Raw genomic sequence first — 27502 nt, forward strand, 5'->3', positions numbered from 1 at the left:
TACTACCGCTAGAGAGTTATTGGGTCCTCTGACTGGCCAGATAGTACTACATAGGACCCTTCTCTCTGGTTACGGTTCTTTCCCTTTGCCTACACAGACACCGAATAGTTTGGCCTATCCGAATAGTCTGGCCTATTCTTTACAGATTCTCTTCTGTCCTCATACACCTGACAACACTGTGATTACTAGACAATTCTTCTTCACCCAAGGGGTTAACTACTGCACTGTGATTGTTCAGTGGCTACTTTCCTCTTGGTAAGGGTAGAAGAGACTCTTTAGCTATGGTAAGCAGCTCTTCTAGGAGAAGGACACTCCAAAATCAAACCACTGTTCTCTATTCTTGGGTAGTGCCATAGCCTCTTTACCATGGTCTTACACTGCCTTGGGTTAGAGTTCTCTTGCTTGAGGGTACACTCGGGCACACTTTTCTATCTAGTTTCTCTTCCTCTTGTTCAGTTAAAGTTTTTATAGTTTATATAGGAAATATTTATTTTAATATTGTTACTATTCCTAAAATATTTTATTTTTCCTTTCCTCACTGGGCTATTTTTGCTGTTGGGGCCCCTGGCCTTATAGCATCCTGCTTTTCCAACTAGGGTTGTAGCTTAGCATTTAATAATAATAATAATAATATTCTTCTTTGTCCTCAGCAATACTCACGGACATTCAAGCAAGCTTCGGAATAGGCGAAGCTGAGGCAGGGCTGCTGCAGACTGCTTTCATATTTGCTTACATGATCATGGCTCCGCTCTTTGGATGGCTGGGTGACCGTTACAACAGGAAGTGGCTGCTGGCCGTTGGGATACTCTTCTGGAGTATTGCGACATTATTAGGCTCTTTCATGCAGGTAAGATTTTCCTTCTAATTTTTTTTCCGCGCTACCTGAGAATGGTACGTATTCACCCGTGTCTGTTCAGTTTATTTATTTGTTTGCTGGTTTGTACCGACTTTGAACAAACTTGGTGGTCATGTTGGGTATGACCCAAGGATGAATATGATAACATTTTGGATAAAGTACATCAAAAGACAAGTACGCAGTAATACTTTGAAAATAATCGCAATGATAAGTGAATGGCAAATGTTTTGTTAGTTTTTTTTTTTTTTTTTTTTTTTTTGTGTGTGTGAACAACATTACGCAAAAACCATTGAATCAATAACAACGAAACTTGGTGGACATGTGGGGTATGACCCAAGGACAAATGCTTTAATTTTGAAGAAAACACATCGAAGTACAAGAGAATAAGACTGCATGGCGTGGCGAAGGCAGGCTCTTTGCCGAGTGCCCCTCTAGTTTAGACTATATTTCAAGAAATGGTGATGTTTCGAAGATTTAATTATGACTCAATATGCTTATGTATTCAACATAATTTCACGTACAGTGTGTTTCATTCAGAAAAGTATGACTTTTACTTGATTGACAGTATTAATGTCACCAATTCAGAGAAAACAAGATCTATCTCTGCGGCCGCTACTACTACTACTACTACTACTACTACTACTACTACTACTACTACTACTACTATTATTATTATTATTATTATTATTATTATTATTATTATTATTATTATTATTATTATTATTACTTGATAAACTACAACCCTAGTTGGAAAAGCACGATGCTATAAGTCCGATGGCTCCAACAAGGAAAATAGCTCAGTAATGAAAGAAATAAGGAAATATACTACAAGAGAAGTTTAAGAATAATAGCTACCATTTAAAGGTCATATAAACAGGTCGTTTTCACATTTCAGTTTTCTTCTTAAAAAGAACCTGAATAAAACTGAATGAAGGTTCTGAGGACTGGGAAAAAGTGCATTGATTTCTTTAGTACTGAAAGAACCTGGTGTTTAAAGATTGAAAGGCCACTCGTGAATGGCAGAGGCAAGGGACAGTGACAATTAACCACCTAGGGGTTAGACGCACCGTCAAAAAGCCCCTGTCCGGAGAGAAGCTCCGGGCAATCTAAAGAAGTGACAATGCCCTAGCAGCGTCCAAGACCGCTCTCCATCCCAGCTAGGATGGTGAGATTTCAGACTTTCAGACACTACAATGAACCTAGGTCTATTGAAGTTGGTTTCTTAATTATTCACTTGGAAGACAAAAGATTTAAGGCATAACCATGTTTATCATGGAAGTGGTGGAAATGCGAAAATTAAGGTTTTTTATATATTATACCTTTATTCTTGTAAATAAATGTAATTATATAAATTCTTTATGCACAAAATACAGAACTGTTTCCACTGTGAGTAATTTTATTTTCCCAAGATAATAAAGTGGCTCTTAATTTGTTATTAATTACGAAGAAATTAACGCATTGGCTATGCTGACGTCAAAAGTTCAAATTTGATGCAGATGTTTTTATGTTGACCAGGCTGACATGAGTCTTTCTATAGTTTATATGACATATCTGTTTTTGACGCTGTTAATAGTTTATATAGGATATATCTGTTTTGACTCTGTTACTGTTTTTAGAATGATAAATTGTTAATTTATTGTCATCATTTATTTATTTCCTTATTTCCTTTCTTCACTGGGCTATTTTTCCCTATTGGAGCCCTTGGGCTTATAGCATCTTGCTTTTCCAACTAGGGTTGTAGCTTGGCTAGTAGTAATAATAATAATAATAATAATAATAATAATAATAATAATGATAATAATAATAATAATACTAGCTATGCTACAACCCTAGTTTGAAAAGCAGGATGCTATAAGCCCGAGGTCTCCAACAAAGAAAAATAACCCAGTAAGGAAAGGAAATAAGGAAATAAACTATATGAAAAGTAATGAACAATTAAAATAAAATATTCTAAGAACAGTATCAACTTTAAAAAAAGTCAAGGTCACAAAAAGGTCAAAAACGTCTTTCAGCACATATTGGCCAATTTTTATCTGATTTGCATGAAACTAGTGACAAAATTGGCAAAATTCAATTGCATATTTTGTGTTGTGATATAATCACGATAAAGTGATGAAATTACCCTTTTTAGCAGTTCGGGGTCAAAGATCAATGAACTTGCAGAAAGTGTGGGTTTTGTCATTACGCGGCCATTGTTATCCGAGTTTTAGACCATGAGCTCTGCCGAGTGCCCATTCTAGTCTCACCCAAAATGTAATCAAAATTTACCAGTCACCTGACTACATTCGGTAATGTTTTAGTACGAACAGACCCATAACCTTTTGGGGTTTCCTGTTATCATTAAGGCGAACAAACTGGACTAAAAGTTATATTACTGATTAGACTTTTTGTTACACTGCTTCCATGATTAAGTAACAGTTCGGAAATATATGAAACATTAAGATTGTGAATGACGCTGTATTAAAAAAAAAAAAAAAAAAAAAACCAAGAAGAAGCATTATAAAAGCTTCTGAAAAATAAAGTGCTGCATTTTGCTAAATAAGGAGAATGAGTTAATACATAATATATTAAGATTACAATACTTAAAAAGTTACTGCAATTAAATCTAATAGTCGTGCCTTCTTCATGAGGCTCAATACTACACAGTGTTCTAGAAGTTTTATTTCAGCTGTGACCAAGTTGTAGAATAATCTTGCTAATCGGGTAGTTGAACCGATAGAACTTCAAAAGTTCAAACTTGCAGCAATTTTTTTTTTCTTTCTTTTGAACAGGCTGACATATATAAGTCTTTATTTATAGTTTATATATGAAAGATGTGTTTTAATGTTGTTACTGTTCTTAAGATATTTTTATTTTTATGTTGATACTGTTCTTAGAATATTTTATTTTAATTGTTCATTATTTTTCATATAGTTTATTTCCTTTCCTTACTGGGTTATTTTTCTTTGTTGGAGCCCTCGGGCTTATAGCATCCTGCTTTTCAAACTAGGGTTGTAGCATAGCTAGTATTATTAATATTATTATTATTATTATTATTAGCCAAGCTACAACCCTAGTTGGAAAAGCAAGATGCTATAAGACAAAGGACTCCAACAGGGAAATATAGCCCAGTGATGAAAGTAAATAAGGAAATAAATATATGTGAATATATTAACAATTTATCATTCTAAAGACAGTAACAGCGTCAAAACAGATATGTCCTACAATAATAATAATAATAATAATAATAATAATAATAATAATAATAATAATAATAATAATAATAATAATAATAATAATAATAATTTTTACTTTCCTCCATAGGACTACGGTTCTTTCTTGGCCCTCCGATGTGTGGTTGGCGTCGGCGAAGCCAGTTACACGACCATCGCGCCCACGATCATTTCTGACTACTTCGTAGGCGACGAGAGGTCGACGATGCTTGCCATCTTCAATTTTGCTATTCCAGTTGGAGCGTGAGTATTTTTTCTATACTGCTACTAGGAAGGTGAATAGTATTAATAAGGTTCTGTTGGTATTAACTTTTTTTTTCTTTCTTGAAATATAACCACCCGGGAAATAATGAGTTGTTTTATTTTCAAAATCATGAATGTATTCTTCATTGGAGCGTGAGCATTTTTTCTATACTGCTAGGAAGGTGAATAGTATTAATAAGGTTCTGTTGGTTTTAACTTTTTTTTTTCTTTCTTGAAATATAACCACCAGGGAAATAATGACTTGTTTTATTTTCAAAATCATGAATGTATTCTTCAACTGTACCATCAGATATTCAGGGCTCCAATTTACGCTGTATAGGACAAACTGAAACTATGCATGTTGTATAAGATTTCTCATAATTCTGAAAATCTTTTCCAATCATATTTTTTTTCCGTACAGTGCCATTCTTCTCGCAATGCTAGATATGCAGTTAGTTTTAACAGTGATGCCTTCCCCCATCACATGGCTCAATTCTACACAGTACTCTGAAAGTTTTATTCCAGCTTTGACCAAATTGTGGGATGTTCTTTCTAATCATATAGTTGAATCGGTGGAACGTCAAAAGTTCATACTTGCAGCGAATGCTTTTCTGTTGAACAATCTGACATAAATCGCTTTTTTATAGTTTATGCGTGAAACATCTATTTTAATAATATCACTGTATCTAAACTGTTTCATTCAAATTGTTCATTACTTCTCTAGTATTTTATTTATTTCCTTATTTCCTTTCCTCACCGTGCTATTTTTTCCCTTATGGAGCCTTTTTGGACCTATATTATCCTACTTTTCCAACTAGAGTTGCAGTTAAGCTAATAATAATAATAATAATAATAATAATAATAATAATAATAATAATAATAATAATAATAATAATAATAAACTTGCTATCTGTGTACTTGCAGGGGTATGGGCTACATTCTGGGCACGCTGGTCCTCAACGGAATAGGGTATGGCATGAGTGAAGACGAACGCTTGGAAGCGCAAGTGTGGAGGTGGGGTCTCCGGATCACCCCAGGAATGGGCGTCATTGCCGTGGTCCTCATCATCTTTCTGCTGGATGAACCCACAAGAGGTGTGAGCGAAGGAGGGGAGAACATCGAGACTACTTCTCTGCTGGATGATATGAAGTCTCTGGTGAAAAAGTAAGTGAATGGAGGGTACCATTTATGGATATAACGTGCAAGAATGAGTTTCAATGATATTCTAGTTGAGGATAAATCAAATGTCTGGGACCAGTTGTGAAAATGTACACAACAGGAAAGACAGTTCCAGTGACATTCCAATTGAAAATGAATCTCTTGAACCAAGTTTTTCTTAAAATAAATTATTTGTAACTCAAATGTTCAGGTTAAGGCTTCCTGAAAAATTGCCAATTATTTTTTCTGATAATTTCAGAAAGACAGTTTTAGTAATATTCCAATTAGAATAAATTTCCTAAAACAAGGATTTTTTAAAATGAATTATTTGTATTTCAAACATTCAGATAAAGGCTACCTGTAAAATTGGTAAGTAATCTATTTTTTCTGATAATTTCAGCAAGGCTTTCATACTAAACACCTTAGGATTTACAGCGGTTAGTTTTGTGATGGGAGCCCTGGCTTGGTGGTCCCCCAACTTCATTGGTCTCGGAGTTGATGTGCAGGAGTCCAGCAATGTCCCTAAAGAGTAGTAAGTTAACTTCTTTCCTACCGTTATCCCTAGATTAAGGGGTCGGTTGCCTGATGCGCCCTCTCCCATGACTTCTACTAAAGGCATCTTCTTGAAGAGTAGTAAGTTAACTTCTTCTTTCCCACCGTTATCCCTAGATTAAGGGGTCGGTTGCCTGATGCGCCCTCTCCAATGCCTTCTACCAGACATCTTCCTCCACCAAACCTCTTCTCTCCATATCATCCTTCACTTTATCTCGCCATCCGTCTCCCTCTCGATCTCCTCCCCAAAACAGGTTCCTCCCAAGCCCTCTTCACTCCCTCTCCACCATCCATTCCTAACACATGCCCACACCATCTCAGTCATGACACTCTTATCACCTCTGCCATTTTTACTATGCTTGCCATTCTTCTCATTTCATAATTTTCTAATCTTTCAAGCAGTGGCATTCCTATAATCCAACTCAATATTCTCATTTCTGTTCTCTCAAGCTTTTATCCCTCTCTTCTTTGTCTTAGAGCTGGCGTTTCCGATCCATACATTAACCTTCATTTACATCTTTGTTGCAGGTGAATAATAATCATTAGACACAAAATTCCTAGTCATTCGAATGAAAAAATTAGTGCTGCAAAATTCTATTGTTTGTGGAAAGTTACTAATACCAATCGATGTAGGCTCACTGATCACAGAATTCTATTCTACCTATTTAGAACGACCCTCGTTACAGTTCTGGCTGAGAAATTTTACTTGTTAGACTGCAGGGTGGGAACTTCTCAGGGAGTCTTATCCACTATTGGAATTCCGGGGCCCTGAGTGAAACGTGACCCTTCCTCACAGGGCTCTCGCTTGACCATCGTTCGAGACACTGAAAAGGTCATCAGACAGAGACCTCACCCTCAATACTGTCTTTTTGCCAGCTCTTGCATTTGCAGAGCTTAGGCTAGCAACATTAGCTTTTGCATCAGGTTAGCCACTTGGTGGGCTGAGGGTTTGTCTCCTTTGTCTTTGTCCTGAAGTTGTGTAAAGACACACAATCCCTTAGTTTCTGACCGTAGGTTTGAATTGCTCTCAATCCCGTCCCTCCAAGACTTTGTTGATGTCATGATGACCAAGAGATGATATTTTTGTCCTCTGTTAAGTTTCTGCTGTAATACATGCATCACTCCAGGCCTAAATGTCACAAACTATTATTCAGGCAGGAACAAGGGCCTGTTGAAGAACTCTGCATATCTTTCTGGTTTATAATCAAGCGAGTCTTTGCCTTATCTGGTGAGGGCAATGAGGGGACAGCTCAGGTGAGACCTCAAAGCATCAGGGGTATCGTTATGCTGCTAGAAAGAGAAACAAATCTAAGTCGGGTTTTCAGGTGTTAAAGTATAGGGTGGGGGGTGGGTGGGAGGTCTTTATATGCAAAATCACAAGTCTATTGGCACTTTCTTCTTGGATCCTTTTGTGGCTGCTCAACAAGTTGTGTTGAAGATAAAGAATGTTCAAACTCAATAGAATTTCTTGCTTGCTTAAGTCGTTGACATACAGAATATGTATTGAATACTTTATGAGGTTGAGAAAGAGAGAATTTCATTGATTACAAAGTTGGAGTTGGTATGTATAGGCTACAGTAGTATAGAAACTAGAACATTGTAGAAATTTACATCACTCTCAAAATTATGCAAAATCCTTGGACATATTCTAGAAATCCCGTGAATGAAAAATGGAATGCACATAATTCTCATCATTAAAATAAAAATCTATTACATTTACTACTTACGAAACTATCATAGTACTGTATTATACGCTTCATTAGGAAAAACAACACAAATTCCAATAATTTATCTCTGTCTCTCTCTCTCTCTCTCTCTCTCTCTCTCTCTCTCTCTCTCTCTCTCTCTCTCTCTCTCTCTCTCTCTCTCTCTCTCTCTCTCTCAAAAGCTTTGCAACTTAATTACAATTTTGTATGTTTTATGTAATTATGGAAACATTTTACACATAGACATCAACTTCCTTCTCTGACATGATCAAGAACAATCTAAGAATGTTAACTATCATATACATAGATTGAAAATCGTTAAATTTGGAATCTCTGATTATTTTTATACAAATAAGATTAAAGATTTTCCTTATCTTTGAATTATCGTAAAGTTTAATGTTAAGCCAAGGAATAAGCTCAAAATTACATGACTGCATTTTGCTATCTTATCAAGATCAATTAAATTTCTCCGATGATAAAAATAATCAGATATTTCTTTGTGGATTACACAGGATTTTCAAGGAAGCAAATGAGATGGGAAATCCGTATTGTGGATTTACTGATATGGATTAATTTTACTTTGATAACATTGCATGGGTTATGTAGGGTTTGTATTATTATTATCATTATTATTACTAGCAAAGCTACAAACCTAGTTGGAAAAGCAAGATGCTATAAGCCCAAGGGCTCCAACAGGGGAAAATAGCCCAGTGAGGAAAGGAAATAAGGAAATAAGTAAATGATGAGAATAAATCAACAATATATCATATTAAAAACAGTAACAACGTCAAAAACAGATATGTCATATATAAACAATAAAAAGACTCATGTCAGCCTGGTCAACATAAAAACATTTGCTCCAACTTTGAACTTTTGAAGTTCTACTGATTCAACTACCCGATTAGGAATATCATTCCACAACTTGGTAACAGCTGGAATAAAACTTCTAGAATACTGTGTAGTATTGAGCCACATGTAATCAGAGTTTTTTATGCAGAGGTGAAAGGGACGCCTTTTTATCTTTTTTTATCTTCCTTTTTTCATAATTTAACTATTCTGATACCTGTTAGAATTTTCATTTTATCTTAATTTTTTACCCCTAAGGTAAGGTTAAATTTTGAGCACATTTTGCTACATATTTTTTTCTAAATTGCTCTAACAGCCTTAAGTTTTGTCATAGAGAGGTCAGGTTGTCTCGTTCTTTTGGAAAATGCCTGAAGTTTCTCATAAAGTTATCAAAAATATGCAAAAACAAGTAAATAACAGAGTTTTGCAAGAACGTACCGGTATGTCCTTTGGGGGTGAAAGGGTTAATGCTGTGCGTAAGCATTTTCGTTTTTCCCTAAAGGTTCTAAATGTGTATCCTACAGCATCCACAATATAATAACAAACAAATTCTGATAGCCTACTGGAAACGTTCCTGTATGGGGATCTGCCGGACTTGTGTTCGAGCCCCTCTCAAGCTCGATATTTTATAGCAGTGTCTGTAAGCTCACCATCCTTGTGAGCTAAGGATGGTGGACTTGGGCAAGGTCGTCTCGAATACATTTGAGGCAGCCTTGGTTTGGAGTAGCCTATCATCTGCTGAATCATCAGCATTCATTGCTTAGCCCTCCCTGGTCTTGGCTTGGGTGGAGAGAGGGCTTGGACGTTGATCATAATGCATATATGGTCAATTCCTACGGCATTGTCTTGCTTGGGCAATGTCACTGTCCCTTATCTCTGCCATTCATAAGCGATCTTTAAACCTTTAAACTACATATAACACCGTGGTATCTGTGTCACTTTTTACTGATGCCCACGAATCTAGCCAGCGCCTGTCACTGCCAAAACATGTTTGGAGTTTGTGAGGCTTCATAAGCAGACACTTAGTGCGTGTTCAATTTCACCAGTTACAACAGATGGTCATCTGAGCTGGATCACAATCAATGCAAGTAAACCCATACATTTGCTGGTTTATGATATAATATGGTCAAACATAAGCTAGTTACAACTCAGAGAACTGTATAAAGAATAATGATGGGATTAACACTAAGAGACAGAAAAAGAGTAAACATGGATACGACAGCAAACTATAGTAACGGATAGTCTAACACGTAAGAAAAAGGAGCGAAGGGCAGGACATATAATTAGAGTGACAGATAATAGATGGACATTAAGAATAACAGAATAGGTCCCTAGAGATTGTAAAAGAAGCAGGGAAGGAAGAGAAGACGATGGATTGACGAACTGAGAAAGTTTGCGGGTGTGGACTGGCCTGGGAAGATCACAAATAAACGCATTTTATACCGGGTAGCAGTTTGTAATAAGTAGCTTTCATGTTCAAAATGCTCATTGAATACAAACCCTGTCAGATTCTACAAATAACTAACTTTATCAAAAGTCTTCACTTCCTGCATTTCGAATGCAATACCCCTTCACTGAATATCTTAGAATCTAAATAAAAGCTTGGTATCACTGAATTACTAAACAAGTTATTGGGTAAAACACCACTGACTATAAGAAAGTCTATTGATAGGGTTCATTCCTCTCCATTTCATAAGGACTTAATAATATGTATACATCTGTTTGCAAAGTGAATCCTTTGTTTAATTTCATCCAAAATTTTCTGAGTCATTCCAGTATCTAATTTTCTAAGCTGTAAAGGGAACAGTTTCACATCAGGACAATGAAATTTATTGTTTACCTGAGACAGTCTTTTATCTTCACCTTTGGAGGTGACTATTTTAAATGTTTAAAGGTCGGTCATGAATGGCAGGGGAAAGAGACAGTAGCAATGCCCTAGTTAGCAGGACAATGCCCTAAAAACTGACCATATATAGATATGATCAGCGCCCAAGGCCCCTCTTCACCCAACTGATGACTCAGCAGGTAGATATAGAGGCTCCCCCTATCACCCGATCTATAATTTACAAGGATGGTGAAGTTGCAGACACTACAAGAAACTATCAAGCTTGAATGGGGCTGGTACCCCAGTCAGGCAGATCGCCAGACATGGACGTTTCCAGTAGGCCACTACAGCCCAGCACAATTTCATGGCACTTTTTTTTAAAACCAATTCTCCCCTATATGTCTTTTTTACCAGAGTTGTCATGACATTTGACTGTCCAATAATCCACCAAGAAGTCCTTGTGGACTTTTACTCGCATTTTCTTCTATGTAACAATCAGGAGCATTAATATTTTAAGTGAATTACATTTTAACAACGAATAGAAAAAGTCAGGAATGTCATTACATCTTTTCTTTCTATCTACTGTAAGCTTGTCTCTTCCCACCTTCACACCAAAAGATGTAAGCCTACAGTATCTACAATTTCAAAATACAAAACTTTCATCTTTTCATGATCAATTATAATTTGTGAAGGGTCTGCGTTAGGTTGGCTATCTCATCTAACAAACTATCCGGCCTTTTTTACATTCAATTATTTGGTGATTTACTTAAAAAGTTGAGAAAAGCTAACGGAAGCTTGATATATATCAGAAGTTTCTTTGAAGAGCTCCATGTTTTTATTTGTTAATCTCTTCTTTCCAGTTATACTTTAAATATCATCATTGGCATGTATAAATATAAGAAAAATTTGGAAATAAATCTATTTTGAATGGCATGATTATCACCTTTTCAATTTTTGCAGTGTCCCAATCCTATTTGGTGCGGAGTCAATGATATCCGGCCTGATTGGCGTCCCACTGGGAGCTTACCTGGGACGGAAACTACGTGGAAGGTGGGTGACACTGTATATATATATATATATATATATATATATATATATATATATATATATATATATATATATATATATATATATATATATATATATATATATATATATATATATATATATATATATATATATATATATATATATATATATATAATTTTTAAATGATTAGCTTCCAAAATTGGAGGCTTTTGTAATATAGACAAATATCCTTTTTATTGTACTTGCCAGACCTAGAATGCATAAATTTTTTACCTGCACCAACTTAGTTGTGAAGGTTATGTTCTGAAAAGCGTGTATCTATTTATTTATGTTTGTGATTTGCATAACTTCAAAACTATTTGACCAAATCACATGAAATGTGTTGGGATAATTGACCAAGTTCCAAGAACAATTTGATTAGATTTTGGAAGAGATTGGGTCAAAGGTCAAGGTCATGAAAAGGTAAAAAACGTCTTTTTGCTATAACGTGGTCAATTTTTTATCGAATTTGCATGAAACTAGGGTCAAAATCTGGCCAAATTCAGTTGCCTATCTTGTGATATACAACATGGTATAGGGGAAGGTATGCGCTCTACTGAGAGCCTGTTCTAGTTATTGTAGTGATTGGAAACCTCTTTTTTTTCAGATACCCAAAGGCAGATCCTTTAGTGTGTGGCATTGGAATCTTAGTTGCGGCCCCTTTGCTCATTATGGCAACATTTGTAGCTAATCAAAACACACTTCTCGCCCTCATTCTGTGTTTCCTTGGTCTCATATTCCAAAACCTTAACTGGTCTGTTGTCACAGATATGATGTTGGTAAGTAAACTTCTTTTTTTTTTGCATTCTCCTGAAAACTGACAACTGAGGAAGTTATAAATTGTCAGATTTGTTACCAACAACTGTAAAAGGTGTCCCTTGCAGAACAATTAATGTTGTAACAGCATCAATTTGGCTTTGGATTGCACATTAAGAATTATGTGTAAAGATATTGGATCCTGAATATTTTGAATGTGAGTACATTTAGTACAGACGAGAAGAGATATATGATAAACGAGTTGTTTAATCAGAGGTAGTTGTGTGCTCTGGCACTAAAGGAGACAAGTAGGAAAAATCAGAGATTTCAAGAATTTCATTAACAAATAACTATTTTTTTCTTTATTGGTAAATCAAAGTGCATACGACTCCTTGAGACTTGTGAGAGTACAGATGAGTGAGTCTAAAACTGTATGAATAAGAAATGGCGTTTAAAAGCCGCTCATGAAAGACAGAGGCAAGGGACAGTGACTATGCCCGAGAGACTGGCCATATATACATATGATCTGCATCCAAGGCTCCTCTCCACCCAAGCTAGGACTAGGGAGAGCCAGGCAATGCCTGCTGATGAGTCAGCAAGTAGACCTATAAGCTTTCCAAAACCCAACCCATCCTTAACTCACAAAGATGGTGAGGTTGCAGACACTACAAGAAACTATCGAGCTTGAGCGTGACTCGAACCCCAGTCCGGCGATCGTCAAGGTAGTGACGTTTCCAATAGGCCACCACAACATTAGGAAAAAGTGTATGGGCCATGATTGCAATAGAAATGGAGTAAATGGAAATGTATGTGTAAAGTTGATTTCCTTGCTGGAGCCGTTGGGCTTGGAGCATTCCGATTTTCCAAATAGATTTACAATTTGTAGTAGCGCTACATAACGTTATGAATATCAATTATTGGATGAATGCCAATACATTTTAATCAGTAATCCAGAGAAGACTTCATTAAAATATCATCGAATCAAAGTGATGGTGAAAAAGCTAGTCTGAGAAAAAACGTATCCATTACTTTAAGCTACGAGGTATTGAAGATGGGGTTTATCAAAAAGTGAACTTATGTATACTGTTCAACAGTCGATGAAAAAGGACTGACTCAAACAGAATCTTCGTTGATGAGTAGGCCTATTGACTAAAAACAGTGACAAGTTCAATATAAACCAATGGTAGAGCTATTGAAACAATAAGTTATTCACTAAAGGGATACATACAAATAACAACTGAAGAAGGATCAAAGCAAAAGAAAGTTTTTACAGTTTTGAGTGGATGTGACCAGTTCAAGAGGATGCCACCTGAAGGCCTCAACCACCAACAGTAGGATAACGAGGATGATACCTGCAACTAGGAACATTAACTATTATTACCTGTGACAAAATCAAAGATTTTGTGAAGGGTATTTATTCATCCCTGTCGTCGTTTGTTTGTATCTTTAAACAGTCTACTGTATCAATTTTGACCAAATATGGTAGCCATGTCTGGTATGACCCAAGGTTGGATTTGTAATATTTTGGATGAAGTATATCAAAGTACATGTGTGCAGCAGTTCTTTAAACTAATGACAACATTAAGTGAATTGCAAAAATAAAAATAAATGGTTTATTGTTTGTTTGTGAACAAAATTACGCAAAAACCACGAAAGTAATTTCAACGAAACTTATGGGCATGTTGGATATGACTCAAGGACAAATCCAAATCCATTAAATTTTGAAGAGAAATACAAACTCACAGTGGAATAAAGAGGAAAATAAGAGTGCTTAGCGTGGCAAAGATATGCTCTCTACTGAGTGCCCCTCTTGGTGATGTAGTGGCTCATGCAGCGGCATCATAGGAAGAGCACATAAAGGGACTCAAATAACTACCCCAAAGAGTCAGGACTCAAAGAACTACTCCAGAGAGTCAGGACTCAAAGATCTACTCCAGAGAGTCAGGACTCAAAGATCTACTCCAGCGAGTCAGGACTCGAAAAACTACTATCGAGGGTCAGGACTCAAATAACTACTCCAGAGAGTCAGGACTCAAAGATCTACTCCAGAGAGTCAGGACTCAAAGAACTACTCCAGAGAGTCAGGACTCAAAGATCTACTCCAGAGAGTCAGGACTCAAAGATCTACTCCAGAGAGTCAGGACTCAAAGATCTACTCCAGAGAGTCAGGACTCAAACAACTACTATCGAGGGTCAGACCTCAAAGAACTACTTCAGAGAGTCAGGACTCAGAGATATACTCCAGAGAGTCAGGACTCAAATAACTACTCCAAAGAGTCAGGACTCAATGATCTACTCCAGAGAGTCAGGACTCAAATAACTACTCCAGAGAGTCAGGACTCAAAGAACTACTATCGAGGGTCAGGACTCAAATAACTACTCCAGAGAGTCAGGACTCAAAGAACTACTATCGAGGGTCAGGACTCAAATAACTACTCCAGAGAGTCAGGACTCAAAGAACTACTATCGAGGGTCAGGACTCAAATAACTACTCCAGAGAGTCAGGACTCAAATAACTACTCCAGAGAGTCAGGACTCAAATATCTACTATCGAGGGTCAGGACTCAAATAACTACTCCAGAGAGTCAGGACTCAAAGAACTACTCCAGAGAGTCAGGACTCAAAGATCTACTCCAGAGAGTCAGGACTCAATGATCTACTATCGAGAGTCAGGACTCAAATAACTACTCCAGAGAGTCAAAACTCAAATAACTACTCCAGAGAGTCAGGACTCAAAGATCTACTCCAGAGAGTCAGGACTTGATGATCTACAATCGAGAGTCAGGACTCAAATAACTACTCCAGAGAGTCAGGACTCAAATAACTACAACAGAGGGTCAGGACTCAAATAACTACTCCAGAGAGTCAGGACTCAATGATCTACTATCGAGAGTCAGGACTCAAAGAACTACTATCGAGGGTCAGGACTCAAATAATTACTCCAGAGGGTCAGGACTCAAAGAACTACTCCAGAGGGTCAGGACTCAAAGATCTACTCCAGAGAGTCAGGACTCAATGATCTATTATCGAGAGTCAGGACTCAAATAACTACTCCAGAGAGTCAGGACTCAAATAATTACTCCAGAGGGTCAGGACTCAAATAACTACTCCAGAGGGTCAGAACTCAAATAATTACTCCAGAGAGTCAGGACTCAAATAACTACTCCAGAGGGTCAAGACTCAAATAACTACTCCAGAGAGTCAGGACTTAAATAACTACTCCAGAGAGTCAGGACTCAAATAACTACTCCAGAGGGTCAGGACTCAAATAACTACTCCAGAGAGTCAGGACTCAAAGAACTACTCCAGAGAGTCAGGACTCAAAGATCTACTATCGAGAGTCAGGACTCAAATAATTACTCCAGACAGTCCGGACTCAAAGATCTACTCCAGAGAGTAAGGACTCAAAGATCTACTCCAGAGAATCAGTACTCAAATAACTACTCCAGAGAGTCAGGACTCAAAGATCTACTCCAGAGAGTAAGGACTCAAAGAACTACTATCGAGAGTCAGGACTCAAATAACTACTCCAGAGAGTCAGGACTAAAAGATCTACTCCAGAGTCAGGACTCAAATAACTACTCCAGAGAGTCAGGACTCAAAAAACTACTCCAGAGAGTCAGGACTCAAATAACTACTATCGAGGGTCAGGACTCAAATAACTACTCCAGAGAGTCAGAACTCAATGATCTACTATCGAGGGTCAGGACTCAAATAACTACTCCAGAGAGTCAGGACTCAAAGATCTACTCCAGAGAGTCAGGACTCAAATAACTACTCCAGAGTCAGGGCTCAAAGAACTACTATCGAGAGTCAGGACTCAAATAACTACTCCAGAGAGTCAGGACTCAAAGAACTACTATCGAGGGTCAGGACTCAAATAACTACTCCAGAGAGTCAGGACTCAAAGAACTACTATCGAGAGTCAGGACTCAAATAACTACTCCAGAGAGTCAGGACTCAAAGATCTACTCCAGAGAGCCAGGACTCAAAGATCTACTATTGAGAGTCAGGACTCAAATAACTACTCCAGAGAGTCAGGACTCAAAGATCTACTATCGAGAGTCAGGACTCAAATAACTACTCCAGAGAGTCAGGACTCAAAGAACTACTATCGAGGGTCAGGACTCAAATAACTACTCCAGAGAGTCAAGACTCAAATATCTACTCCAGAGAGCCAGGACTCAAAGATCTACTATCGAGAGTCAGGACTCAAATAACTACTCCAGAGAGTCAGGACTCAATGATCTACTATTGAGAGTCAGGACTCAAATAACTACTCCAGAGAGTCAGGACTCAAAGAACTACTATCGAGGGTCAGGACTCAAATAACTACTCCAGAGAGTCAGGACTCAAAGAACTACTATCGAGGGTCAGGACTCAAATAACTACTCCAGAGAGTCAGGACTCAAAGATCTACTCCAGAGAGCCAGGACTCAAAGAACTACTATCGAGAGTCAGGACTCAAACAACTACTCCAGAAAGTCAGGACTCAAAGATCTACTATCGAGAGTCAGGACTCAAATAACTACTTCAGAGAGTCAGGACTCAAAGAACTACTATCGAGGGTCAGGACTCAAATAACTACTCCAGAGAGTCAGGACTCAAAGATCTACTCCAGAGAGCCAGGACTCAAAGATCTACTATCGAGAGTCAGGACTCAAATAACTACTACAGAGAGTCAGGACTCAAATAACTACTCCAGAGAGTCAGGACTCAAAGATCTATTATCGAGAGTCAGGACTCAAATAACTACTCCAGAGAGTCAGAACTCAAAGAACTACTATCGAGGGTCAGGACTCAAATAACTACTCCAGAGAGTCAGGACTCAAAGAACTACTATCGAGGGTCAGGACTCAAATAACTACTCCAGAGAGTCAGGACTCAAAGATCTACTCCAGAGAGCCAGGACTCAAAGATCTACTATCGAGAGTCAGGACTCAAATAACTACTCCAGAGAGTCAGGACTCAAAGATCTACCCCAGAGAATCAGGACTCAAATAACTACTCCAGAGAGTCAGGACTCAGAGATCTACTCCAGAGAGTCAAGACTCAAAGATCTACTATCAAGAGTCAGGACTCAAATAACTACTCCAGAGAGTCAGGACTCAAAGATCTACTATCGAGGGTCAGGACTCAAATAACTACTCCAAAAAGTCAGGACTCAAATAACTACTCCAGAGAGTCAGGACTCAAAGATCTACTATCGAGAGTCAGGACTCAAAGATCTACTCCAGAGAGTCAGGACTCAAAGATCTACTCCAGAGAATCAGGACTCAAATAACTACTCCAGAGAGTCAGGACTCAAAGATCTATTCCAGAGAGTCAGGACTCAAAGATCTACTATCGAGAGTCAGGACTCAAATAACTACTCCAGAGAGTCAGGACTCAAAGATCTACTCCAGAGAGTCAGGACTCAAATAACTACTCCAGAGAGTCAGGAATCAAAAAACTACTCCAGAGAGTCAGGACTCAAATAACTACTATTGAGGGTCAGGACTCAAATAACTACTCCAGAGAGTCAGGACTCAAAGATCTACTCCAGAGAGTTAGGACTCAAAGATCTAATATCGAGAGTCAGGACTCAAATAACTACTCCAGAGAGTCAGGACTAAGATCTACTCCAGAGAATCAGGACTCAAATAACTACTCCAGAGAGTCAGGACTCAAAGAACTACTATCGAGGGTCAGGACTCAAATAACTACTCCAGAGAGTCAGGACTCAAAGATCTACTCCAGAGAGTCAGGACTCAAATAACTACTCCAGAGAGTCAGGACTCAAAGATCTACTATCGAGAGTCAGGACTCAAAGATCTACTCCAGAGAGTCAGGACTCAAATAACTACCCCAGAGAGTCAGGGCTCAAATAACTACTCCAGAGAGTCAGGACTCAAAGAACTACTATCGAGGGTCAGGACTCAAATAACTACTCCAGAGAGTCAGGACTCAAATAACTACTCCAGGGAGTCAGGACTCAAAGAACTACTATCGAGGGTCAGGACTCAAATAACTACTCCAGGGAGTCAGGACTCAAATAACTACTCCAGAGAGTCAGGACTCAAAGAACTACTATCGAGGGTCAGGACTCAAATAACTACTCCAGAGAGTCAGGACTCAAAGTTCTACTCCAGAGAGTCAGGACTCAAATAACTACTCCAGAGGGTCAGGACTCAAATAACTACTCCAGAGAGTCAGGACTTAAAGAACTACTGTCGAGGGTCAGGACTCAAATAACTACTCCAGAGAGTCAGGACTCAAAGATCTACTATCGAGAGTCAGGACTCAAATAACTACTCCAGTGAGTCAGGACTCAAAGATCTACTCCAGAGAGTCAGGACTCAAAGATCTACTCCAGAGAATCAGGACTCAAAGATCTACTATCGAGGGTCAGGACTCAAAGATCTACTCCAGAGAGTCAGGACTCAATGATCTACTATCGAGAGTCAGGACTCAAATAACTACTCCAGAGAGTCAGGACTCAAAGATCTACTATCGAGGGTCAGGACTCAAATAACTACTCCAGAGAGTCAGGACTCAAAGAACTACTATCGAGGGTCAGGACTCAAATAACTACTCCAGAGAGTCAGGACTCAAAGATCTACTCCAGAGAGTCAGGACTCAAAGATCTACTATCGAGGGTCAGGACTCAAATAACTACTCCAGAGAGTCAGGACTCAAAGATCTACTATCAAGAGTCAGGACACAAAGATCTACTCCAGAGAGTCAGTACTCAAATAACTACTCCAGAGAGTCAGGACTCAAAGAACTACTATCGAGGGTCAGGACTCAAATAACTACTCCAGAGAGTCAGGACTCAAATAACTACTCCAGAGAGTCAGGACCCAAAGAACTACTATCGAGGGTCAGGACTCAAATAACTACTCCAGAGAGTCAGGACTCAAAGATCTACTCCAGAGAGTCAGGACTCAAAGATCTACTATCGAGAGTCAGGACTCAAATAACTACTCCAGAGAGTCAGGACTCAAAGATCTACTCCAGAGAGTCAGGACTCAAAGATCTACTCCAGAGAGTCAGGACTCAAAGAACTACTCCAGAGAGTCAGGACTCAAAGATCTACTCCAGAGAGTCAGGACTCAAATAACTACTCCAGAGAGTCAGGACTCAAAGAACTACTATCGAGGGTCAGGACTCAAATAACTACTCCAGAGAGTCAGGACTCAAAGATCTACTCCAGAGAGTCAGGAGTCAAAGATCTACTATCGAGGGTCAGGACTCAAATAACTACTCCAGAGAGTCAGGACTCAAAGATCTACTCCAGAGAATCAGGACTCAAATAACTACTCCAGAGAGTCAGGACTCAAATAACTACTCCAGAGAGTCAGGACTCAAATAACTACTCCAGAGAGTCAGGACTCAAAGAACTACTATCGAGGGTCAGGACTCAAATAACTACTCCAGAGAGTCAGGACTCAAAGAACTACTATCGAGGGTCAGGACTCAAATAACTACTCCAGAGAGTCAGGACTCAAAGATCTACTCCAGAGAGTCAGGACTCAAAGATCTACTATCGAGAGTCAGGACTCAAAGATCTACTCCAGAGAGTCAGGACTCAAAGATCTACTCCAGAGAATCAGGACTCAAATAACTACTCCAGAGAGTCAGGACTCAAAGATCTACTATCGAGGGTCAGGACTCAAATAACTGCTCCAGAGAGTCAGGAGTCAAAGATCTACTCCAGAGAGTCAGGACTCAATGATCTACTATCGAGGGTCAGGACTCAAATAACTACTCCAGAGAGTCAGGACTCAAAGATCTACTATCGAGGGTCAGGACTCAAATAACTACTCCAGAGAGTTAGGACTCAAAGATCTACTCCAGAGAGTCAGGACTCAATGATCTACTATCGAGGGTCAGGACTCAAATAACTACTCCAGAGAGTCAGGACTCAAAGATCTACTCCAGAGAGTCAGGACTCAAATAACTACTCCAGAGTCAGGACTCAAAGAACTACTATCGAGAGTCAGGACTCAAATAACTACTCCAGAGAGTCAGGACTCAAAGAACTACTATCGAGGGTCAGGACTCAAATAACTACTCCAGAGAGTCAGGACTCAAAGAACTACTATCGAGGGTCAGGACTCAAATAACTACTCCAGAGAGTCAGGACTCAAGGAACTACTATCGAGGGTCAGGACTCAAATAACTACTCTAGAGAGTCAGGACTCAAAGATCTACTCCAGAGAGTCAGGACTCAAAGATCTACTATCGAGAGTCAGGACTCAAATAACTACTCCAGAGAGTCAGGACTCAAAGATCTACTCCAGAGAGTCAGGACTCAAAGATCTACTCCAGAGAATCAGGACTAAAATAACTACTCCAGAGAGTCAGAACTCAAAGAACTACTTCATAGAGTCAGGTAAGGTGCACTAACTATCACAACTTCGAAATGCCTCATCAGATACTGTGAAGTTGAATTCTAATGCACCACCACCAAAGAACAAGCCACAAGGAAGATCGTTACTCAAATTAACAGAATAGTTTGCGAATGAATTTTCTCTATTGGATGCCAAAAGAAGAAGTTCAATCACCAAGAATGTATAAAATACACAAAAATAGATATCAAAGTACTTCATTTAAATTTTGACTCTCAAACAGAAGAGTTTATTAGCTGATAGGACAGGTGGGTGAAAGAAGATTGATGACAATCAGGTATCTACGAGTATTTATGATAGGGACAGAACCTACTGAGAGACTTTTAGTAGGTCCTGGGTAGGGAATAGTTTGGAAAGTTGAGCATTAGTAAGAGTAAAGTTAAGTGTGGTTGCAATCATAAATACTTAACATTCTGACCTTAGCATTGCTTTAAAAAAGAAATTATAATCCTTGAACATCTGAAACTTTGATCACAAGGTAATGGTTCTTACATTGCAATATAAAAACTCACACACGCTTGCATATATGTTTGTATGTATAGCCTACATGTACACATCATATTTTCCAGTATACTGTAATTCCTACGAGAAGGGCTTCGGCAAGTGCTCTACTTATTCTGGTCTCACACACGTTTGGAGATGCCGGCAGTCCATACATTATGGGTTTGGTGAGTATTGGAAGTCTCCATTGAACGTTAAACACCTTTCTTCTTTGCCTTCAGCTTTTCCCATTTCTATATGGGGTCACTGTTTCTAGACAGCCTTCTCCACCTTCCTCTGTCCTTTACTTATTGTTCTCTTACAGCCTTTTCCCTCGTGTCATTTTGATAATTTATCTTTCGACCTGAACATTGGCCTTCCCCTCCTTCTGCCCTCCACTTCCAGGATCATAACCCTTTTACATGCATGTTCATCTTCTCTCATATGACCAAACATTTTCAGTCTTCTATCCTGAACTTTCTTAGGCCTCCTTTCTACCCATTAATGCTTTTAGTAAACAAAACTTATTGTTCTCTAGTCTAGGGTAGTACCAAAGCCTATGTACCATGATCTTCCACTGTCTTACGGTGGAGTTCTCTTGCTTGAGACTACATTCCGGCTCACTGTTTTATATTATATATCTTCTTCTAGTTTTTATAGTTTATATGTAAAACATCTGATTTAATGTTGCTACTGTTCTTGAAATATCTTATTGTGATAGTTCATTACTTCTCTTGTAGTTTATTTATTTCATTGTTTCTTTTCCTCACTGGGCTATTTTTCCCTTGGGCTTATAGCATCTTACTTTCCCAGCCAGAATTGTAGCTTAGCTTGTAATAATAATAATAATAATAATAATAATAATAATAATAATAATAATAATAATAATAATAATAATAATAATAATAATAATAATAAATGGTTAAGCTCTGTAGAAGTAACGTATACATGATTGTTAAACTCTTGCGCTCTCGAAACCTTGAACATTTTCAGCTCAAATTGAGAAGTATTTCTATATGAATCATTTGGAAAACAGATAAACGAAAATATTAGGTTTAAGGTAGATATATTTCTACATATTACAAGGTATCCCGGACCATAACCTAGTTTCTCTAAAGTATTTTCTTATGGTTACCTTTTTAAGGAATGTATTTGTTGTTTTTATTTCAAGTTAGTTTATACATTACATGATATTCATCATCTCTTATTTCACGCTTCATAGTCCTCAGCCATGTAGACCTGGGTCTTCCAATTTTTCTAGCTCCTTGTGAAGCCCAGTTGAAAGTTTGGTGAATTAATCTCTACTGGAAAGTGCAGAAAACATGCCCAAACCATCTCTATCTACCCCTCACCATGATCTCATCCACATATGGCACTCGAGTAATCTCTCTTATAGTTTAATTTCTAATTCTGTCCTGCCTTTCAACTCCCAATATCCTTCAGAGGGTTTTGTTCTGAAATATACTAAATCTGTTGGATATTGTTTCATAGTTATACCACGACTCATGTCCATACAGTAACATCGATCTCACTAAACTGATATACTGTATAACCTGATTTTTATATGAAATTTCAAGCGATTTGATTTCCAAATTATTTATTGTCTGGTTTGCTTTTTTCAATCTTTCATTAGTTCCTAAATATTCAAATGATTCCACCTCGTTAATCCTTTCTCCTTCCAATGATATTTCATCTTCCAGTGCATATTCCGGTCTCATCATCTCTGTTTTTCTTCTATTTATCTTGAGTCCAACTTCATGTGATATTTCATGCATTCTGGTAAGCAAGCTTTGCAAGTCCCCTGGTATTCTGCTAATATAGAGAGCGTCATCAGCATACTCTAGATCTGCTAAATTCCTATCATCAATCCAGTTCAACCATTCTCCACCATTCCCAACTGTTTTATGCTTTACAAAATCCAGGAGGAGGATAAACGGCATAGGTGACCACACATTCCCTTGGAGTACTCCAGTATCCACTGGAAATTCATTTGATAGGACTCCATTAACATTAACTTTGTATTTGCTATGCTTATGAACAGACTTAATCATATCTACATATTTATGAAGTACTGCACAATAACGTAAAACTCACCACAAAATTGTCTGGTGCACATTATCAAAGACTTTTTTTCATAGTCCACAACTACCATCAAAAGGGATTTCTATATTCTACACATAGCTGTACCACATGTCTTCTCTGGTTGCGGCTCATTTATCTTTTTTCCTACACATACACACTATAGTCTGGCCTATTCTTTCCACATTCTCCTCTGACCTCATACACCTGACAACGCTGAGATTACAAACAATTCTTCTCTCAAGGGCTAACTACTGCACTGTAATAGTTTAGTAGCTACTTACCTCTTGGTAAGGATAGAAGAGACTGTTTAGCTACTGTAAGCAGCTCTTCTAGGATAAGGACACTCTAAAATCAAACCATTGTTCTGTAGTCCTCGGTAGTACCATAGCCTCTGGTATCATTGGTCTTGGGGCTAGATTTCGCTTAAGGATACACTCGGGGACATTATTCTAACTTATTGCTCTTCCTCTTGTTTTCTTTTTTTTTTTTAGCTTATTTATAGTTTATATATGAAAGATTTTACTCAATGTTACTATTCTTAAAATATTTGATATTAATTGTTCATTACATTTCTTGTATTTTACAGTGCTGTATTTATTTCCTTATTTCCTTTCCTCACCGGGCTATTTTTCCTAATTAGAGCCTTTGGGCGTACAACATTCCTTAGCTTGTAACAACAACAACAACAACAATAATAATAATAATAATAATAATAATAATAATAATAATAATAATAATAATAATAAAGTTGAACTTAGGCTACCGTCTGTTTACCTGTATTGCTTTGGAGTAACGTTCCCACTTCAGTTTCTATGTATCTTCCAAACGTTCAGTTATCCAGCTGTCTATCAGTCCTTTTGTGGATAAATCTCACACATTTTTATCTCCTAAAAAGCACTAATCACAATCATTTTCAACTGTCCTTTCAGATGGCCGACGCTTTTGCGCTAGTTATTCCCCCAGACAACACGACCATCACTACTACAACTGAAATGTCTCCAACGTCAATGTTGCCAGATACCTCAACGCTATTAACTGTATCCTCTACCTCTACGCTACCTCCTGATGATGGAACAGATACTTATGTTAAGTTTAAGGTAATTCTTTTTAGTTTATTGAATTTTATTGTACAATTTAATCATCTATTAGGTTGAATTATCAATGTATCAAGATTTTGAAAGAAGATTAGGCCTAGGCCTATAGGTAACAATAATGACGAAAATAAATGGTAGCATAATTTGTACTGGCAAAATTGATAGGTAAACTAAACTAAACAAAGGCTCCTGTGCTTGTTATCTTTCACATGTTTCATTTGGCACAAAAAGAAATGAGATAATTGAAGAAAATCTACTTTTTACAGTTTGTCAAAGATGACTTTCTTCTTCTTTCCAGTCCCTACAATACTCAATGGCAATAGTAACCTCCGTGGATTTTCTGGGAACGATTGCCTTCTTGTGGTTGGCATTATATATCGTTAAGGCTAAGAATAGAGTGGACGATATTATCAAAGGTAAGAATGGTGAATTTTTCAGCAGTAGAGCGAAGGACGAAACTTACACTTCCTTGTTTATTCCATTCTAAAGGTCGTGTCCTATAGTACCGTGGATGAAATAAGAATGAATCAAAAATGGTAATTTTGCTGGTTTCCAGCCATTCGCCGCAAAAAGGATCTTTTTTCGCAATATTGGACGAATATGAACCGTATGAACAAAACATGTATTGAGAATTTGTGGTTGAAGTATTACGAACAAAAGCGGGAAGCATTGCGAAAGTCGTCCGGGGGATTAAAAGAGTTATTTGTTGTCTGCATTTTCAGTGAACATTATCTTAGTTTTACCTCATTTTCAGTCCTGCATTTCTGCTTTCTCTATTTAGAAATTCACTCGGGCACGCTGTTCTGTCTTTTTTCTCTTCTTCTTGGTATGTTAAAGTTTTTTATGGTTTATATAGGAAATATTTATTTTAATGTTGTTATTGTTCTTAAAATATTTTATTTTAATCGTTTATTACTTCTCTTATTTCCTCTTTTCCTTTCCTCACTGGGCTATTTTCCCTGTTGGAGCCCCTGGGCTTATAGCATCCTGCTTTTCCAACTAGGGTAGTAGCTTAGCAAGTAATAATAATAATAATAATAATAATAATAATAATAATAATAATAACATAGATTTCAATAGACGTTTAATGGAGACAATCTTTACAGGATCCCAAGAGGATGAGGTCAAAGAAGAGGTCAAAGGACAGGTCAATGCCGGTTACGATCCAGGGCCCAACGACAACTCGACGAGCGAACAGAAAACGAATAAAGAAGACGATACAGATACCGAATGTCACAAATTGTAGAAAAACGCTTATATATTTGATTCTTATTTCTTTAGGTCGAGGAAGAGAATTTAAGTTTGGTGTTTCAGGAATCATTGTAATGTGGAAACACTATTTATTTTGTTAGTCTTACTGTATGTAAAAAATAAACATGAAAAACCATTAGTGTATGTAAACAAACCTTATATATATATATATATATATATATATATATATATATATATATATATATATATATATATATATATATATATATATATATATATATATATATATATACAGTATATATATATATATATATATATATATATATATATATATATATATATATATATATATATATACAGTATATATATATATATATATATATATATATATATATATATATATATATATATATATATATATATATATTAAAAAGCCATATATTTCAATACCTTAATGTCTGGATTCTCTCTTAAAATATATGGTTTATTTGAATATGAAAGACACGGCTAAATGTGCCAAATTTATCATATATATATATATATATATATATATATATATATATATATATATATATATATATATATATATATATATATATATATATACATATATATACATATATATATATATATATATATATATATATATATATATATATATATATATATTCAAATAATCCATATATTTTTTATACATTATTGTCTGGATTCGAACCCTGGTCCAGGGAACTTGTATGAACAGTGACATACCACTCGGCCAAGTGATTTCGCTTGGGGCTCTGATCCCGAGGTCGTTAAGAATGTCAGCCTGGCTTTACTCTCTATATGACCTTCACAGTCATTTCATCAAATACATTCCAGGGCCATTCAGCGTCACAACGCATATTGCTCGCTTATCGTCAAATCCACATTATCGAAGCACTTAAACAGTAAGAAAATCTTCAGTTTCCTCATGAAAGCCTTAATATCTCCAGTCTTCTGAGTATCTAGTGCAGGATTGCCAGGTTGGCCTTTTTTTAGGCCAAAAACCTAAAATTTGTCCTTTTTTTTTTTAATTGGTCGGCCTTTAGTAATATGAAAACAGGCAGGCCTCAAATGCTGTATTTAAACCTTTTTTCACTAATGGGTTGGCCTTTACAAGCTGTTGTTGATCAGAAGTTGGCCTTTTCTCATTTAAGAAAACCTGGCAACACTGGTCTAGTGGATGGCCACCGATAGCTCTATATTGGCTTTGTCTGTACTGTGCCAATTAAATACCACCTCAGTGTTCAGGAGCTACACCTAGCACATGCACTAACTGAGAGTGCTAAACGCAGTAACGCAAGACGAGAATGTCATTTGGTATGAGAAAGTGTGCAAGTATGTATCTAAAAAGTGATATTATTATTATTATTATTATTATCATTATTATTATTATTATTACTTGCTAGGCTACAACCCTAGTTGGAAAAGCAGAATGCTATAAGCCCAGGGGCTCCAACAGGGAAAATAGCCCAGTGAGGAAAGGAAACAAGGAAAAATAAAATATCTTACAAACAGTAACAACATTGAAATAAATATTTCTTAAATAAACTATAAAAACTGTGGAGAATTTTTTATATGTTGTGTTCTGAGTGTGTGAAGAATTTTCTTCACTCTTCTTCTTTTAATAGTATTTTTAGCTCTCTTCTACTAATACTATAGCTACCCCTTAAACATTCTCTCCTACATCTAGTTTTCTTTAACGAAACATAGGAAGGACTATTCTAAACTTAAACTTGTTGACAGTGGCGCACTCCATGCTCGTGACGTCACAGCGTAGATACGCACGTTAGAGGGCCTTAGTGTAACCACGGCGTATGTTGGTTCTTTCCTTAAACTACATGGGTCGAGATTAAATTCCTAAACTGAATTTTAAATATAAATTTCAATACTGCTGAATTAATGCATCTTATATTTCTCAATACCAATTAAGGTTTGTTAATTTTAAGATGTATGCCCATCACACCAGTCCATTGCTAATTAATCATTTTAAATATT

The 27502-nt window shown here is 37.2% G+C and overlaps 1 protein-coding gene across 1 annotated transcript in view; it reads left to right on the plus strand.

The window, feature by feature from the left end:
- The window catches only part of LOC137623336 (protein spinster-like), a 35940-nt gene extending 10288 nt beyond the window's left edge, over positions 1-25652 (plus strand). The window contains exons 2-11 of the mRNA XM_068354145.1: positions 651-847; positions 4160-4311; positions 5236-5475; positions 5870-6001; positions 11359-11448; positions 12074-12245; positions 21185-21283; positions 24107-24274; positions 24570-24687; positions 25378-25652. Coding sequence (XP_068210246.1) covers positions 651-847; positions 4160-4311; positions 5236-5475; positions 5870-6001; positions 11359-11448; positions 12074-12245; positions 21185-21283; positions 24107-24274; positions 24570-24687; positions 25378-25517 — 1508 coding nt within the window. The 3' untranslated portion in view covers positions 25518-25652. The remainder of the gene's footprint in view (positions 1-650; positions 848-4159; positions 4312-5235; positions 5476-5869; positions 6002-11358; positions 11449-12073; positions 12246-21184; positions 21284-24106; positions 24275-24569; positions 24688-25377) is intronic.
- The last annotated feature ends 1850 nt before the right edge of the window (positions 25653-27502 follow it).

Source organism: Palaemon carinicauda, chromosome 30, assembly GCF_036898095.1.
Source record: "Palaemon carinicauda isolate YSFRI2023 chromosome 30, ASM3689809v2, whole genome shotgun sequence".
Classification (NCBI taxonomy): domain Eukaryota; kingdom Metazoa; phylum Arthropoda; class Malacostraca; order Decapoda; family Palaemonidae; genus Palaemon; species Palaemon carinicauda.